Raw genomic sequence first — 18,257 nt, 5'->3', positions numbered from 1 at the left:
CCAAAAGCAGCTATAAAACAAACATCACCATCCTCATTCACTGTGACCTGCTCATTCTCACATGATAGAAATGCAGTAGCAGAGTCGCTAGAAGCGTTGTGAGATGAAGAAGATGTAAGCCCATTGTAAACCCCTGGATCTTGAACCTGATCATATCCAGTGTCTTTCTTCTTCATACTGAGCTCATAAGCTCTCAGCTTGCCAATGACTTCTTCAAGCTCGTTCGTCTCATAATCAGCCTCTCCCTTGATCATTAGAGTGTAGATATCCCACTTGGTAGGTAAGGCATCGAGCAGCTTGTCATTCTTCTCTATGTCAGTATAGCAATCAATCTCATAATTTTCCATTTCTGACATCAGATGGTAGTAACGAGTGATGATGTCCTCAAGTGACTCATGTTTCATGTACTTGAAAACAGCAAACTGCTTCTTCAGTAGATCAATCTTGTTCTTCTTGACATCAGCATTTCCCGCGTATCTTTTCTCTAATGCATCCCACATATCTTTCGAAATTGTGTACTTCTTGAAGGTATGCTTGATGCTATCAGGTAAAGACATTTTAATTGCAGCCAAGGCTCTCTTTTCAGCCTCATACATCTTTTTATCATTATCCTGCATGTTCACATAGGCTGTTCTACGTGGTCTGCCCTCGAAGTCGTGTGTTGGGTTTGTGTACCCATCTTCGATACATATCCACATGCGAGTATCCTGATATTCAATGAAGGATTGAAAACGATCCTTCCAAGTCAAGTAATTTTCCACCTTCATCATCTTAGGTGGTTTGTTGGCTGTGCCAACCTCATGCTCCATTCTCAACAGCTCATTCAAACTTGACATGTTCGAAATTTTAACGTAACAGACTGATAAAACCGTACAAAATTATTCCGAAAACAATGGTTACCAAATTACACCGTTAAAATCGTCTCGAAAAGACGAATCCAATGATATATAATGTCAAAAACTGAATTCAGGATTTTCCAGAGTCAACGGTGCAGACGGTTTCTTCAAATGAGCTACGGAACAATTTCTATTTGCAAAACACTGAAATTTTATCGACGCTTGCCAACTAAAATTCCACCCCTTAATTTCTCTCCTAATTTCGCTGGGTTCTGGGTTAATTTCGCTAGTTTAAGTTCGCAGGTTTAGTTCGCTGGTCTAGTTCGCTGAAAATTTAATTTCGCCGGGTGACAGTTCGCTATTACGACGACTGATAAAGTCGCCGAAACCAAGATAATTTCGCTGTGGAAAATTATTCGGTTACCAAAGTCGCCTTTGGATTTTAATTTCGCCGGTAAATATGCTGGTCAGTATAATTTCGCAGGTCTTGTATTTTCGTTGGTCTGTAAGTTTGGAAACTTAATCTTTTCAAAAATTCTGATCATTTTCCTGATTTTCCTAACAACTTCCTGCAAAATCAAAACAGCAAATCAGCAAACTTTTGACGAAATTTTGATGAACTTAATGAAGAACACGAAGAACAGTCTTCCAATCTTCAAGTTTCTCAGCCAAAATTCTTCAAAACAATCAATCAGAACAATCTCAAAAACCTGCAAAACAGCAAATAAACAAACCAGAAGATCAAACAGCCAAAAAATTTCGAAAATATAAATCAAACCAAGAAAAATTTCGAAACCCTAATTCTTCAGGTTTCAAAATTTTCGAAAAAAATTCCCTATTTCTGCAGCAAACAATTCTGAACCGAGCCTTCAAGAGCCTAACGCTCTGATACCAATTGTAGGTCCCCTTGATGTGTATGGATCTTCACAGAATTGTCAATCCGATCAAGAGTGCGGAATCCTCTTGATCAGAATAAGCAGAAAACGTGTAGGAACAGAAACAGCAATTCACTTTCAAACTGGGTTTCTATTGATTATCAATCACAAGGAATTACAATCAATCCAAACCCTAACAAACTCCAAATTCGTCCAAGACCTAGTCTCTCACGAAAATACTCTCTCAAATACTGTTTTGGCTGATCCTCCTTAACCCTAATGTCTAACCTTGTTTATATAACACAAGGTTTGCAACTGGGCTAGGGTAAACACTCTTGGACTGCGAATTGGACAAGCCCAATTCGCCCCCATACACCCAATTCGTTGGGTTTAGTTAGCCCAAACATTACAACTAACTATTACAAAGCTAAACCCGCTAACTGTTTATTATTTAACTAATTACAAGATATCCAAAGACCAAATCTAAGCTGTTGTCACAGAATATGCACCAACAGTTTCGAGTTGTTATATATGTGGCTTGAAGCCTTGAAGGCTTCTTAGTTTTGTAACTTGACTTGGTTTGTATTTTAAGTGTTTAACACTCTTTGCTCAAGTTGTTTTACTGTTCTTCGAGTTATATCTTTTTCTTGTAACTTTGTCTTTGTCGAGTTTGTGTTGCCTTTTTGCTTTTTATACCTTAAAGGGTTCGGTGCTGCAGTCACTTAGCCTTGGTATTTTTAACAAGAAGACATAGCACCTATCCTATTTATTTTCTTGTTTTCGTTTGATTTCGTAAGCCTGTTCGTTGATTATTCTTCTAAGGCTTAAGGAACATTTGGTGTAGGCTGTTCAAACCCGTCTATGAGACAATTTTGTTTTCGATAATAAGTCTCATGGAGTTGTGTTGATCTAGGAACTCACCCCTTATATAGGTTCATTCAACCCTTGAACCTATTGAGCGATATGGCCCGGGAGCTCATCCCCTTACATAGCCCTTGCCATGGAGTTTTTTGTAGGTTCTCAACCTGATTTTAGGATAGAAAGATAAGTCTGATAAAACAACTTCATTCATTCAATAGATACTTGTTCTTACAAAAGGTTTTCGTAGTGTCATTCTCGAAATACAACTTGTGAAATACCAACCAATCTTTCCTATTTAGACATGGAACCTTTTCAAGGTCTTTCCATTCCAATGCCTTGGAAGCCTTTTGCCTTCTGAGTCTGTTAGCTTGTAAGATCCACCCTTATATGCTTCAAGGATGGTATACGGGCCTTCCCATTTTGGGCCAAGTTTTCCTAGCTTCTCTTTTTTGCTAGCTTCATTGTTTCCAAGGACCAGATCTCCTGGCTTGAAGTGTTCGTTCTTAACTCTCTTGTTGTATTAGGCTTCCATTTGTTGCTTGTATTTGGCTTCTTGACTTGCAGCTTGGTCTCGTGCTTCCTCTAGGAGTTGTAAGTTCAACATAGTCTCTTTTTGGTTTGTTTCGGGATCTATGTTGTCGATTCGTTGTGTTACAACTCCTATTTCAGCAGGAATTATAGCCTCAGACCCAAATACTAGACTATAAGGTGTTCTTTTATGGCTTGTTTTTTCGGTTGTCCGGATTGCCCATAAAACGCCTGGCAATTCTTCAAGCCAGTTGCTTTCATACCTTCCCAATCTTGTTTTGATCCCTTCCACTATGCTTCGATTCGTCCTTTCAACTTGACTGTTTGATTGCGGGTAAGCCACTGAGCTGAAAACTTGATTGATCCTGTATTCTTTGCACCAAACGCTGAAAGGCTTCTTAGCAAATTGCTTTCCATTGTCAGTGACAAGTACTCCCGGCAATCCATAACGGCAAATAATGTTCTCCCAAACGAAGTCAATGACCTGCTTGCTCGTGATCTTTGCAAGTGGTTTAACCTCCGGCCACTTGGTGAAATAATCTATGGCCACCAGTAAGAACTTTACTCCGCCTTTTCTTGGGGGAAATGGACCGACAATGTCCATCCCCCATTTATAGAATGGCCATGCTGAGGTTATTAGGACAAGGTCATGCTTGGGACTTTTTGGGATTAGTGCATGAATCTGGCAGGCATCACATTTTCTCAACTGCTCACTGGTATCCTGATGCATCGAGAGCCAAAAATACCCAAGGTTCATGAGTTGTGCAACCACCGACCTGGCACCAAAATGAGCTTCGCATATACCTTCGTGAATTTCTTTGATCAAATACTCACGTTGCTCAGGGCCAACACATCTTAGCAGGGGTGCAAGATAACCCTTTTTGTAAAGGGTTTCACCTTGTAGCACATATTGCCTTGCTTTGATCTTGACCCTTTCGGCTTCTATTTGATCTCTTGGCAATTCACCATTTTTAAGGAATTTCTTGATTGGAGTCATCCAATTTGGTTCTTCCTCGGTGACTACGTCTTGAACTTCCAATTCATCGATTGACGGGGCCTTTAGCACTTCTACCAACACCTTCTTGGTAAGGTGGGCAAAAGTGAGAGATGCAAGCTTACTCAAGGCATCCGCCTTTTTGTTTTGGGACCTGGGAATTTGCTTGATGTTGCATTCTTGGAAGGTTTTCATCAGCTCTTTGGATTTCTCTCTGTATCTTTTCATGTTGGGCTCTTTTGCAACATAGCTGTCGTTTACTTGACTTGAGACCAACAATGAATCTGTGAACACTTTAAGCTTTTGGACTTTCATTTCTTTGGCTAGTCTTAAGCCGGCGATCAGTGCCTCGTATTCAGCTTCATTGTTGGTGGTCTGAAGATCAAAACGGAGAGCATAGTGAATTCCATCCCTTTTGGGTTGATCAAAATGAGCCCAGCCCCTGACCCTTCAACGCTTGAAGCCCCATCGGTGAAAAGCTTCCAGGCTTCAAGGTTTGGAGGTTTAGTGGCAGCGGTGTTCACTTCAGTGATTGTTAGCTTTGAGACTTCTACAATGAAATCGGCCAAGACTTGGGCTTTTATAGCTTTTCTTGGGACATAGGTGATGTTATGTTCACCTAGTTCCACTGCCCTTTTGGCTAGTTGTCCCGAGTTTTCTGGTTTTTCAAGCACACACCTAATGGGTTGGTCGGTGACCACTTGTATAGGGTGTGCTTGGAAATACCTCCGGAGCCTTCTAGCTGTTTGAACTAGGGCTAGGGCAAGTTTTTCAAGGGGAGGATATTTGGTTTCAGCCAATTTTAGAGTTTTGCTGAAGAAATAAACTGGTACCTGAACCTTGTCTCGCTCAATGGTGAGGACCGCGCTTATGGCCTCTTCAGCAACTGAAAGGTATACTGAGATTAACTCTCCTGTTTCGGGGGCTGCAATGTCTGGCAAGGAAGCTAGATGTTGTTTCATCTGGTTGAAGGCTCCTTCAGCCTCCTCAGTCTATTTGAAGTCCTTCTTATCAGAGCAGCCCTTGAGCGTTTTGAAAAAGGGTAAAGACCTTTCAGCCAACTTGGAGGTAAAACGCTTCAAGGCTACAAGCTTCCCATTTAAGCTTTCAACCTCTTTCTTGCTTCTTGGTGGTTTGGTTTCTAGAACAGCTTTCACCTTGCTCGGATTGGCTTTAATGCTTTGTTTCCCCACAATATGCCCGATAAATTTACCTTCCTCAAACCCAAAGGAACACTTTTCGGGGTTGAGTTTCATGTTGACCTTTCTTAGGTTCTTGAAGGTTTCTTGGATGTCATCGAGCATTTGATATTCCGTCTTGCTTTTAATCACCAGGTCATCGACATATGCCTCCATGTTTCGACCAATTTGACTTAAAAAGGCTTTGTCAACTAGTCGTTGGTAGGTTGCTCCAGCGTTTTTGAGGCCAAAAGGCATCTCCCGATAACAAAAGATCCCTTTATCAGTGTGGAACGCTGTCTTTTCCTCATCTTCTTCTTTCATGAGTATTTGATGGTACCCTTTGTAAGCATCAAGAAAACACTTGAAAGGGTAACCGGTGAGGGAGTCAACTTTGAGATCGATTTCTGGTAATGGGTAGCAATCTTTTGGACAAGCCTTGTTGAGATCCTTGAAGTCTATGCACATCCTCCAGGAGTTATCTGGCTTTCGGACCATAATTGGGTTTGCAACCCATGATTGGTACTTGACTTCTCGGAGAATGCCGGCTGACACAAGATTTTCAACCTCCTGGCAAGCAGCCAGGCTTCTCTCAGGCGCTAGACTTCTTTTCTTTTGGACCACAGGCTTAATGTCTGGTGGTATCCTTAACTCATGTTCAGCAATGTTTCGAGGGATCCCTGTCATATCTTCTGGACACTAAGCGAAGACATCATTGTAGTATGTTAGCAACTTTTCAAGATACGAGAGGGTTTCTTTTGAAAGGCTTGGGTTGACCCTTATTCTTTGTTCAGGGTACTTAGGATTTATGATTAGCCTTTGCTTATCTTCTTCACTTTTGGAATTTTCACCTTCAACCAGGTAGGCCTCCTGAGAAAGTTGAAGGGTTGCTATCCCCCTCTCGGTGGGAAATTTGACTGTGCCATGGCCAACAGACACGGCCATATAGAATGCACACTGACCCGGCCTTCCAATGATCACATCACAGTTTGAAGGTATGTTGATAACCACAAAGGTGAGTGGTTGGATTCTTTCCTTCTGACCTTCGCTGAAATGCACATCAAGTGTCAGTTGCCCTAAGGGCTTAAGGGGTATATCGGCAATACCTTTTATGGAGGTTCCAGAGGGTTGAAGCCTTGAACGTTCTTCATTGCTTAACTGGTTGAAGAACTTCTCAAACATGATTTCGGTGGCGGCACCAGTGTCTATGTAAGCTTTACTTGTTTGCAATGTTCCCACAGTAGCTTCAACCACAAGAGGACTTGAGAGGAGGTCTTTCTCTGTTGGAGGAAAGCAAACACATTGAAGCTCCCAAGCCTCCAACCGTTGCCTCTTGTGCGAAACCCTCCCATCAAAATCCACCATATTGACTTCCTTTCCCTTTCCTTCAGCCATTTTGTCCCTTACCCCTTTCACCAAATGAGCAAGTTCTCCGGACTTTACGGCTTCCTCAATTCTTTTCTTGAGTTGGAAGCAATCATTAGTGTGGTGACCCTTTTCTTCATGAAACTCACAATATTGTGTGGAGTTCTCATTTTTTCTGCTTTTGGGGAGAGGCCTAGGAGGCCGAAAGTTTTGCTTGACTTCTTCCGTTGCGAAGATTTCTTGAGGAGTCTTTGTGAGGGGTGTGAAATTTATGCCTTTCTCCCTGCCGGAAGGGTTGCGACCTTCAGACCTTCGATGGTTTGAACCCTTTTGGCGTCTGTCATAGGAGTTAAAGTTTCCCCTTTTTCTAGCTGGGCTGTTGCTTCTCCAATTGGAACCTCTTTTCCTTTGCTCTTTAATATCTACCGCCTCCTCTCCCCGAATATGGGCTTCTGCTCTTTCGAGAGCTTCTTCTAAGGTCTTGGGCAGGGATTTGTTGAAATCTCTTGTGAGATATTTTGAGGTGATAGCATTTATAAATCCAGCTACCCTCATTTTCTCGTCTGCCCCTACATAGGTGAGACCTTCCTTCTTGTATCGTTCGATAAATTCTCGAAGACTTTCATCATCACGTTGTTTTATCTGAAAGATCACTGTTGCATCTTTGACATATTGCCTTTGTTGGGAGAAATTGGCAAGAAAACCCTTGGTGAGGTCGTCGAAGCTTCGAACGCATCGAGCAGGTAAATCATTGAACCAAATCCTGGCTGACCCGACAAGAGTTTGCATGAACATTAGACAACATTCAGCGTTTGACCATTTCTCAATCCTTACTGCACCGGTGAAGATCTGAAGATGGTCTTCGGGATCTTCGGTCCCGTCATATGTTTTGATGTGGGACGGCATTTTGATCTTTGTTTGAAAATCATAATCGGCTATTTGCTGTGAAAAGTATGAAAGGTTACTTGGCTTGTAAGGCTTGGCCAAATCTTCTTCAACCCTTGTACCCACGTTGTTGTTGTTTCCTGGGGTGGCCAGCACTTGATTGATGAAGTGCTGCCACGGGAAACTGGCCATCGTCTGGGTCATCATCTGGGGCATAAAGTTGAAGCCTTGAAGGCTTCCAGGTGCAACAGAGCAGTTAACTCCAAAGGGGGTGCTCACAACGGCACTTCATGCCAAGGGGAGTACCGACAAGGCTTGTTCCCATGAAGTTGTTGTTGAGGGTGGAATACTCGTCGCCGGGGACTGTAGGAGCTGGTCAAGGGTCAGCTCATGGCTCAGTGGAGCACCACTTGCAGCTGGTTGGGATGAGAAGAGGGGGTATGCTGTAGGATTCGGCCTTGCGGACAGATACGGGTTAGGGTTTAGAGGATGACTGGGACCAGCCTCATCCCTAGATATAAAAGGAGGGACGGGAGGTCCGGGAGATAGCGTTGGTTCTGGCTCATCATAGTCTACACGAATCCTCACTCCCTTGTCCCTTACCCTACTCACATATTGGTTGAGGAGAGACCTCAACTCAAGGAAATTGTTGGCAACCCCTTGAGGGGTAAGTTCAACACGTGCTAGGGTGTCAGAGACACCAACGTTGGGGGAAGGGACTCCGGATCTGGAAGGAGTTAGGATGTTGAAAGTGAGAAACTCGGGAGTGCTCCCCGGAATTGAGAAAGAAGCTGGTATAGCCACATGAGTTTGGCTAGTACCCGGGGTAGAGGTGTTTAGAACCTGATTTACTTCTCCCGGGGATTCACTTTCTGACATGGTAGTTTCAAGAGAAAAGAGCTACACTACTAGGTCTTTTGGAGGAGAAATAATGGCGTAGCCCCACGGTGGGCGCCAACTTGTTGATGCAACAAATAGTAGACCAAGGATAGTAGCTGGGCTGGTTAGGCAAAAGGGTTGAGGGGTTCAACTTTGCCTAACGCAGGTCGTGGGTCCCCCCACGTTTGCAAGACGTGGAGAGAGGTTCACTAGTTTAATCTTGTAGTTTGCTAAAGATCCTCTACTGAAATGTATTCAGATTCGGATGTGCAAGCAAAAGGAATGTGTGTGTGTTGAATGTGAGAGAGTATCTTGCATGAAGCAAGCACTCGTGATGTATGACCAGAGATCTTAGGAAATCAAGGCTGGCCTGGAATGTTTTTCTTAGTGAATGAAGTGTCTAATTTATAGGAGAAGACATCACTCAAAGAGGAAGGCATTTGACTAGTGACTCTGCTTGCAGTGGGGGTTTTCCCTTTTTGGGGGTTGAAGGCTTTGACCTGCGGGTAAAAGAGTGTGTTCTATGGATCCGAGTTGCTTTTGCGGCTGGTGGGTTGGTGAAGCAATCCGGAGATGTGACTACTTACTGTTCCCGTATTGCTTTTTCCCATCTCCCAGCTTTTTAACCTTCGAACCGTTTAACCTTTCGAGCATTTATGTATTTAAATCATTTTTATTTGATCTTGGGCTACCCCCGTCATCAGGTATCAAACTGCAAGTGGATAACTCAAATAAATACCCAAATTAACATATTTGCTAAGACCGTGCGGTATGGGGGTCGTCTCCCCCCGTCCCGGCTCGTCCTCGGCGTCCCACATCGCCCCATGGGCTGCGTCGCGTCCCTCCCGGCATCTGCAAGACAGAGGTGATGATGCAAATGGTGGGCCCCTCTCCTCTTTCCCCTCTGACTTCTCTCTCTCCACCTTTATTATATAATATATTATATTGATTTTTGTTATGGGGTTCGGTAGTCCTCCACACCCTTGGGTAGTCCCCAAAAGGATGGTCCTCCTCCCGTGATGACGTGGCACCTACGTGGCGAGTGGTCTCCAAAGAGACTATCTATTCCATACCCCATGGTCTAAGACAATATTGATTTTTAATTAATGTGCAAAAAAATTGCAGAGTATAACTATACTTTTAGTTCTGATTTTATTGTAGGTTTTGTTGCTTTTAGTTAGCTTATAATGATAGAACAATTCTATACAAATATAAGGTACTAACCTGAATATTATAAGACTCATAAGGCTTTAACCCTTCCGTCAGAATTAAAACCCTGTCCTAACCAAAATTACAACAAAAAATTAATGAAAACTACAGAAATACAAACAAAAGCATTTAAATTTACGACCGATCGACTTACCAGAACTTCGTCGGAACCTTAGATGAATTTATAGGCTGCAAACGCCATCATTTGCCCCATCATTCTTCCAACCACGTGACAACCACCTCGATCTCTTCTCCCCCTTTCATTTAGGGGTTTTACCTTTTTGGTGTTCAACAACACAATCGCGGTTTCGATCTCCATTAACCATCGCCAATCAAATCTTAGTAGCCTATGCATACTACATGCACATGTTTAATCTACAGTGAAGTAGAAACTCACCGAACCAAAGAAAATCATTCCACCATATACCGGTCTGTATATAAAAAGAACATATCTAAAAGTAAAATTTAGACTGAAAAACAACCACAACATCAATCTGCGGTTAAACCCAAAAAAAAGAAACTTAAGTCACCTGAAACCGCACCTCACAGTCTTAACCGGAGCTCTTGGTTCATCACCGGAACCCCTTGTCGTCGCTGGTGACCCACACCCTAACGTCGCCTGATTGCTGAAGCCTGAAATCAATAAACCCTGCCACCATGTGCGGCGGACCCTGATTCCGATGGTTTAACCACCCTCGCTGCCGCTGGAGGCGTGGCAGCGGCAGCAGCCTACCCCATCTCTCTCTCCCATCTCTTATATGATCTCCACCGTCTCTCTTTCCCATATCTTCTCCGATCTCCCCCCACCCTCTCTCTCCTCTAGTTGTCTTGGTATCTTCTGGAATCCGGAAAATGTGAGTGAGGTGAACAATTTGGGGAAGAAGCCCCTCAACACGTGTGTAAAGAAACGTGTCATAAGCATCACATGCCACACATTTGTTTATCTGTGGTCCAATAAGTTTGTGGCAGGTTGGTTGACACTGTTCATTTCTTTTGGTTATTAGGGTGTTAGAAGTGGTGCGGTAAAGTAGTTCGGCAAGGGGGTTTGCCAGGCGGTAACACCGCCGCCAACCCCCTTTGCCACTCGGTTTCATTAAACATCGGTGAAGGGATGAGGATGCGGTTAGGGGAGGAAGGAGAGAGAGGGGGTGTGTGGGTGGGGTCCATGCCATCTCTCAACCAATCACATTTTTTTCCTTTTTTTTAAACTTTACCACTTGACCAAGTGTCTAACCAGTGCCAACACTTTTGAGCATAGTTTACCACTTTGACATGGCACACTCTCATTGGTTGATTTTTTAGTTTGCCACTCTCAAGTATTTAACCACTCCTAACACCCTTAGTAAGAGATTAATTTGGTTATTGGTCCTATCAAGAACTAATCTAGTTGAGTTATTGTTAGAAAAATTATCTTTTAAAATAAATGTTTCATATAGAAGTTCATTAATAATAGAAGAATATTAACATTTTCAATTATCTGGTAGATCCTAATCGTCTAATTAGTTTCATATTCAATAAAAACTACTTGTTTTCTCGCCGCGCCTTGCCGCGACGTTTTTTACTTTAACGAGTGGGTGTGGTATCGAGAGAGCGATCGGGGAGGTGGCGTGGTGGTGGACCCCGTCGTTGAACACTCCATCTTTAAATGGGTGCCATCAGGGACTCACCTCTGTCTCACCCAAAGAAGAAATATTTAACTGTTTGAAATATAAACAACGACAACGGTCGAAAAACAAAAAAAAAACTTAAATTAACTTATAAAATCCTATTTAAACCCCTTTTACAATTTAAAAAATCACAAACTCAAACTCGTTTCCAATCTCTCTATCAACCTTCATTTTATACAACAAAAAAAATCATGGGTCTGAGAGCCGACCCAACCCTCCTCCATTGTTTCCCAACACAACCTTTGCTCCCTTAACCCAACCCCCACTCGTATACCCCATGACACTAATGGATTCGTATTCGAAGATGAAGCACCCAATCCTGAATCAATGCATCAAATTGATAGGGATCGTGCTAAAAAAACAGTCGCTGCAAGGTCTTCGGGTTCAAAGGGAATGAGCTCAAGTGATATATTAAACTTGATACAATTCTACAAAAATTCAACCATTTAATGGGTGTTCAAGAGGAGAGGCCTGAGTTTGATAAGAGCCAACTCGAATTTGACTACAAAATCAAGAAACCAAAGAGTTCCGACTCATGGGAACCGACATCAAAAGCGTACCCGAAATAGACCGTGCGGTGCTCTCAAGAATGAAGGACAAGATTGCGAAGAAATGGCTAGGCGGGAGTGGGGGTGGGCTTTAGTTTTTTTTTTACTTTTAAATTATGTTTTTTTAATTATGTCTTTTTTAGGCTATGTAATTTTATTTTTACTTAATATTACTTTATATACATTTAAAAATTTACGTATTAAAAAACAAAAATAAAAAATAGAAGGGTGAAGGGGGAGAAGGAGAACCACACCCTACATTTTGAGGAAATGGTTAGGTGGAATGGAGGGTGATGTGGCACCTATGTAGAATTTGGGGAAGGGGGAACCACACCCCATAGTCTTAGAGCACCCCAATAATTTGACTGTTTTTAAGGAGAGAGAAATGTGTTGTGTGTTCATAGTTAGATAAGTTTTGGAGTTCCCAGAGGGAAAATGTTGTTTCTACAACTTGTAAAGATGTATACTCTTTCGGTATGAATGGAAAGCTTCCGCTTCTACTTCTTCTTAATAACTTTCTAGCGAATTAGTGATATCCCATCCAAACTTCCGTCTAGACCCGCCGGTTCCTGGTATTTCAAATACTAAACAAATTTAAAGATTTATGTTACGTTTCTAAAAATATAACATTATTTATATTATAAATTTTAAAAGTATAACATATTTATAATATATTACTAGATTATTAGACTCGTGTACTACACAGGTTTAAGGATATAAAATTATAAATTATTTAATTCTATGTTATCTTCATAAATGTACATAAGTGATTTATTTTACTATAGATGATGCAACAGTTGGTCATTGGTAAAAACCGATTCTTATAGAAACAAACCAACTTTACATGGCAAAACATAGGGCGAGAGGAAATTGTTTACTTTTTAGTTTAGACGGAATCCTTCTATTTGGCGGTATATAACGAAATCTAGGTATAAACGTTCGAGAAGAAGTATTACTTCCAGATAATATGATGCCTCAATAACCTGATCAAACAGTGACAGGACCTAAAGTCGAGTTCCATTACACAAACCATTATTTCCATCAGTATTTCTTGATAACGTCACTGAAACACTGACCTTTAGTAATTATCAATGGTTTGGCAAGCCTAAATATAATTCCATTTAAGACATCTAGTGAGTATAGACTTAAATTAAATTATTAGTATTTATAAGCTTGTGTATTACACAGATCTATAGATAGAAATCATGTAACTTTACAATATCAACACAAGTTTACACAAGTGAATTATTTTTATACGTACACCAATTTACATAACTTAGTTATTCTTTTTCTCTGTCGAGAAGCAATGAAAGTAGGTGATCATTTACTTTCTATACAACTTCGTTCATAGTAAGTATGACTCTGTTATGAATATATTTGGGTTTTTTTTAAATATTGAAGAATATTAGTGGTAGTATGGTATTTTATGGTATGTTAATAGAAAAGTTAAACCTCCATGCTTTGGTAAAGTTAAAATTGTTATTAGCGCTGATGTTTATAGATTGTCATTTAGATGAACATGGATAGTTTGAGATTAACTATTTTTTTTTTTTTTTTTTTTTTTGAAATGATATGCATTTTGATAATAGATCTCGAAATTAGAGTCATAAATGCAAACGTGGAGATGTTCTCTGATTAGATTGATCGAACCCGTTGAGAACCTAATTATCTTTACATCATTTAAATATTGAAGTTGTTTACAATACAATATATTATCTTTACATCATTTAAATATTGAAGTTGTTTACAATACAATACAATATATTAATGGTAATAATACTTTGATATTAATATAATATATTAATAATACTATTAGTAAATTAATATAATTCATAACACATCAAAAATGAACTACGGTTATTAATTATAATATTAGATACCCATTAGAATTATCGTAGAACTAATTATTATATTTATTATATTTAACTAAGTTTTATATAATACTATACAAATTTAAACATTTATATTACATTTTAAAAAAATATATAATATTATTTATGTTATATATACTAAAATATAACATATTTAAAAAAAACATTTATTTTCCATTATATTACATTTTTTATAATATAACAATTTCCAAAAATTATATGTTTTAAATCAAATTTATGAAATTTTAAACAAAAATTAAAACATTGAATAATTAAAACGATACGGGACGTATAGACCCTAAACGCAGTATATCAGTTCAAAAGTTTCATGAAAAAAATGAATTTTATGAGTTAATACGATGCGTATAGGCCCATACTCATCGTATCAACTCAAAATATGTTGTAAAAAAATCCTTGAAACCGGAAGTTTCACCCCAAAAATTAACTCAAAACCCTATAATCTACGGTTCAAAGACTTAATAAAGTACGTATTATTGAAAAGGGAATGAAATAACACACCATGTAATCTTGATTGCAAGCATATAAACAAACTGTATATATGGCATTGTATGTATGTGTATAGTTTTGGTTCTATTGTGATGTTTACCCCAGCTGTTGATCTAGTTGTTGATCTGATGGTTGATGAGTTTCAATTATAGTATGCAACGCATAGATCTATATGATGCGTATTACCCTCCTGAATTTTCAAAAAAAAAATAAGGGGTTGTTTGAGAATTCAAGGGGGTTAATATGCATCGTATAGATCTATGCCATGCGTATTAACCCCTTGAATTCTCAAACAACCCCTTGTTTAAAAAAAAATCAATGGGGTAATACACATCGTATAGATCTATACAATGTTTATTAACCCTTTATACAACCCAGTAAAATTTATTCTCTTTCATTGGCGTATTGTTCCGTATTAGGGCGTATTATGTTTGTACGTGTCGTATTAGCGTATATTTTCAGTTATTTGATGTATTGATCCACTAAACAAACCAAAACACTTGAAATACATTATATGCTACAAAATTATATTATATTTATATTAATAACAGAAGTGAATGAACAGTGATAAAGGGCATGGAAGGAATTTCACAGCATCATCAAAACACGTGTCACCTCATTTCCTTGTACTTTTAAAATTACAACTTAATCTATATAATGCACTGTATTGTCTATATCTGACTTCGTTATTGACTCAAACCACTCTATGCATTCCATGTAGTTTTTGGTCCATAGTGTTGCGTCTTCACCTCAGGTTGTTAAATAGAGATAGTTTGGTGATGGCATTGGATAATCCCCTTCCAGTTATACATGGATGAAATGACCTTTGTTAATGAATACCAGTGTAACCACTTGATGATGGAAACGTACGCGTGTTGGAGGACAAAAGGGGAATAAAGTCGAACTGCCTCCCATGTCTAATATGTGAACAATCACACCATACCTATGGGCAAGCAGGAGTCCTCCCATGTCTAATATGTGAACAATCACACCATACTTCTGGGCTTTCATGGCGGAGATGATGCCAACCATGGCACAATTACGATGATTTTGAACTGATAAGGATTCCCCACTGGGGAGAGGGATACGCACGATTTTCTCTTTACAGAGAATTTCCGCTTGATGCATAGATAACTAAATCCATACCAACGACCACGTCAAAACTTACAAGAGTATCGGGAAGTAGGTCAATGTTGAACACTTGACCCATGAGATCAAGTTTACAACCAAAAAGGAACATGAGAAGCTTCTATTGTTTTACTATCAGCTAATTCTACTACATGCTTATTTACAAGAGGGGTGGGAGTCAGTCCTATCTGACGACTGAACCCTAAAGGCACAATACTCCAATCAAACAAGAGTCGAATAAAATAGAAGCAAAAAGATCATTCAAAGAAGACGTACCGGTCTCAACATTACCATCATTGCGAGCTTCCCCAGCGCCAATAGTAAATACTCTTCCACGTGCCCCGTTCCCATCGTTGTTCCCGTTGTTGATATTCCCAGTATTGTTGTTGTTGCCAGCATTTTGATTAAGCTGAGGGCAATCCCTCTTAAAATGACCCTCATCACACTGAAAGCACCCCATTTGATTTCCCCGATTCTGTTGAGGCTGTTGCCTCTCCTGTTGCTGTGGCTGCTGTTGCGGCTGCTTTAGAAGCCAAACCCTACAATCTTTGGCCATATGACCCACCTTGTTGCACCTATGACATACCCGGGTGCATGGCCCGCGATGGTGAAACATACACTTATCACACTTTGGTAGCTTTCCCGCGTAAGAACCCTGATTTGAATTGTTGCGCTAATTCTGGTTCACAGAAGATGACTGGCTGAAACTACGGTGGATGCTGTTGTCTGCCCTTTTCTGAGATTGGCTGGCACTGGTTACTTTGTCAGTATCGTTCCATTTTCGCTTATGATCACTAGCAGGTGTGGTAGCTGTAGCAGTCGAGGTAGTAGCAGAAACACGTGGCGGCAAGTTGCCACGTTCGACCTCTTGGTCAGTAATCTTATGTGCCAATCGGACGATACGGGGCATATTGTCTAGGTTTGCAGCACTAACGTACCCCTTAACAGCTGGTGCAAAGCCCTTGAGATACAACTCAATTCGCCAATGTGGGGGTCGAGACATGTTAGGGCACAAAGTTGTTAAATCATTAGACCTCCTAGCGAATACTTCAATCTCAGATCCCTCCATTTTCAGATTGTAGTACTCGTTCTCCAGTTTCTGAACCTCATCACGAGGACAATACTCCTCCCTCATCAACTCCTTAAAGTCTTCCCAAGTGGTAGAATTTGCCATTTCGATACCCAACATCTGAACCTGGGCATTCCACCATGTCAGGGCACCATCCTCGAGTGTGCCCGTAGCATACTTCACTCTGTCCCCAGCAGGACAGTTACACATTGCAAATACCGATTCTGCCTTCTCAAACCATCGCAGGAGTCCTACAGCCCCTTCAGTCCCACTGAAGGTCTGTGGCTTACAATCCATGAACATCTTGTACGTACAAACAGGTGGAGCAGGTGGATTTTTTTGATTCGCAGGTTGACCTAAAACGAAGGAACGTACAACGCACAGGTAAGATTCGAGTATACGACACAAGGGTAGAAAGTAATTGGCACATATCGTACCAGCCTGGTAAGCCGCAAGGGCTTCAGCTACACGAGCGTTGATCAAGTTGGTTAATTCAGCCTGAGTCATAGCACTGTGTCCGCGTCCATGGCCTCGTCCACTCATGATTCTATAGGAGAAGAGGGAAAAGGTTACGAGTCGGAATAAGGTAGGAGTCAAATCTCCTAATGAGTTTTACAGGCTACAGAGTTCACATCAACAACAGAGCGGAACCCCTCTCACACTCGTTAAGCCTCACTGGGACTCACATGCACCCCACATTATTATTATTTGTGCACCCATAATAATAAGGCAATTTGCATGCTTATCTCAGTGCCTCTTAACTTGCGTAAAAATTTTCCCCTCCTCTAAACAGCAAACGAAAGGTATTACAGGGTTAAGAATCACAATAAGCAATGGGTAGTGTCACACTAACAGATCACATAACAGGGGTTGGTAACATAAGGGCTCATACTGCAGTGTCAGGTGTGCATTCACGTGTAATGTCATACATAAGTGTACACTAGATATACCATGCAATAGTAAATAAGAAACGAACCTTGCAGTCTGGAGCTGAGTGTCATGGTCGATTTCGGAACTGTTCGGTTATAGTCTGGTTTTATAAAAACGTTTTAAAACCAAGTTCACTATAACCTGGCTCTGATACCAAACTGTCACACCCCCAAAATACCACCCATGGGAAACCCTACTAGGCGTGTGACAAACCAATAACGAGCCACTAATCATATTGAACCAATCACAAGTTGTTAAATAAAATCATCAATTATTACTGAAAAGTACCGTCAATAAGTTTAAATGAAAACCAACATGTTCAGCGGAAGCAAATAAAAGAAACCATAGTTTAACTGTTTCAAATTAAATGTATGTAATCAATAAACCCATCATTCGTATCCAATCAGCACGACCCATGACCACTCCAGCTACTTTAGACAGCAAGTTCCAAATCCATATAATCTAACGACCTGCGAGCATGCAACAAGTGTATCAGACAAAGCTGGTGAGTTCATAGTTTTACGAAAACGTTGGTTACCAAGTGTTTAGTTAATCCATTGAATTTAAATCCGAAAGTAATGTTGATAATAACCCGAATACAAGACGGCTTCTGATTTACATTGCCCTTTCTCCAATGCTTCTATCAAAGCATTGGTCATGACTAGGTCATTAGTTCAACACCCGTCCTCCCAGGTACGGGGTGAGGTTGCCAAACCTAAGTAGCGCTACTAACTAATACCATGTTACCTCCCCGGTAACCAAACAACACGGAGGGACTTTAAAGGTGATAGGAAGAGTATATTATCCAACATTCCCGTTTTTACCCAAAATACTTATCCCTCCCCAGGATACCCACTGACTGTCCCAACCACCGGGACGCATGCTCAAGAGATGAACTCACCTTAGATAGCTCGGTGTGTTATGTTA

General features: G+C 40.6%; 1 protein-coding gene across 1 annotated transcript; it reads right to left on the bottom strand.

Annotated features, from left to right (window-relative positions):
- Positions 1 to 1,377: 1,377 nt before the first annotated feature.
- Positions 1,378 to 5,959, bottom strand: LOC110931682. The gene is made up of 5 exons (XM_022175067.1): positions 5,444 to 5,959; positions 4,928 to 5,086; positions 3,228 to 4,469; positions 1,479 to 1,546; positions 1,378 to 1,405 (listed from the first exon to the last, which is right to left on the bottom strand). The coding sequence occupies exons 1-5, from the start codon at positions 5,957 to 5,959 to the stop codon at positions 1,378 to 1,380; spliced, it is 2,013 nt and encodes a 670-aa protein (XP_022030759.1).
- Positions 5,960 to 18,257: the final 12,298 nt, after the last annotated feature.

Source organism: Helianthus annuus, chromosome 3 (genome assembly GCF_002127325.2).
Source record: "Helianthus annuus cultivar XRQ/B chromosome 3, HanXRQr2.0-SUNRISE, whole genome shotgun sequence".
NCBI classification, from domain to species: Eukaryota; Viridiplantae; Streptophyta; class Magnoliopsida; order Asterales; family Asteraceae; genus Helianthus; species Helianthus annuus.
The sequence above is the reverse complement of the archived record's forward strand: the minus strand, read 5'-3'. Positions and strand labels throughout refer to the sequence as shown.

Coding starts and splice junctions, on each gene's coding strand:
- LOC110931682 (XM_022175067.1), bottom strand. CDS start 5,959: ATGACAGGGATCCCTCGAAACATTGCTGAACATGAGTTAAGGATACCA. Junction 4,470..4,927: donor TTGAGCGAGACAAGGTTCAG/GTACCAGTTTAT, acceptor TTTGATCTTCAG/ACCACCAACAATGAAGCTGA. Junction 1,547..3,227: donor TTCCTGCTGAAATAGGAGTT/GTAACACAACGA, acceptor GCTGTTTTGCAG/GTTTTTGAGATTGTTCTGAT.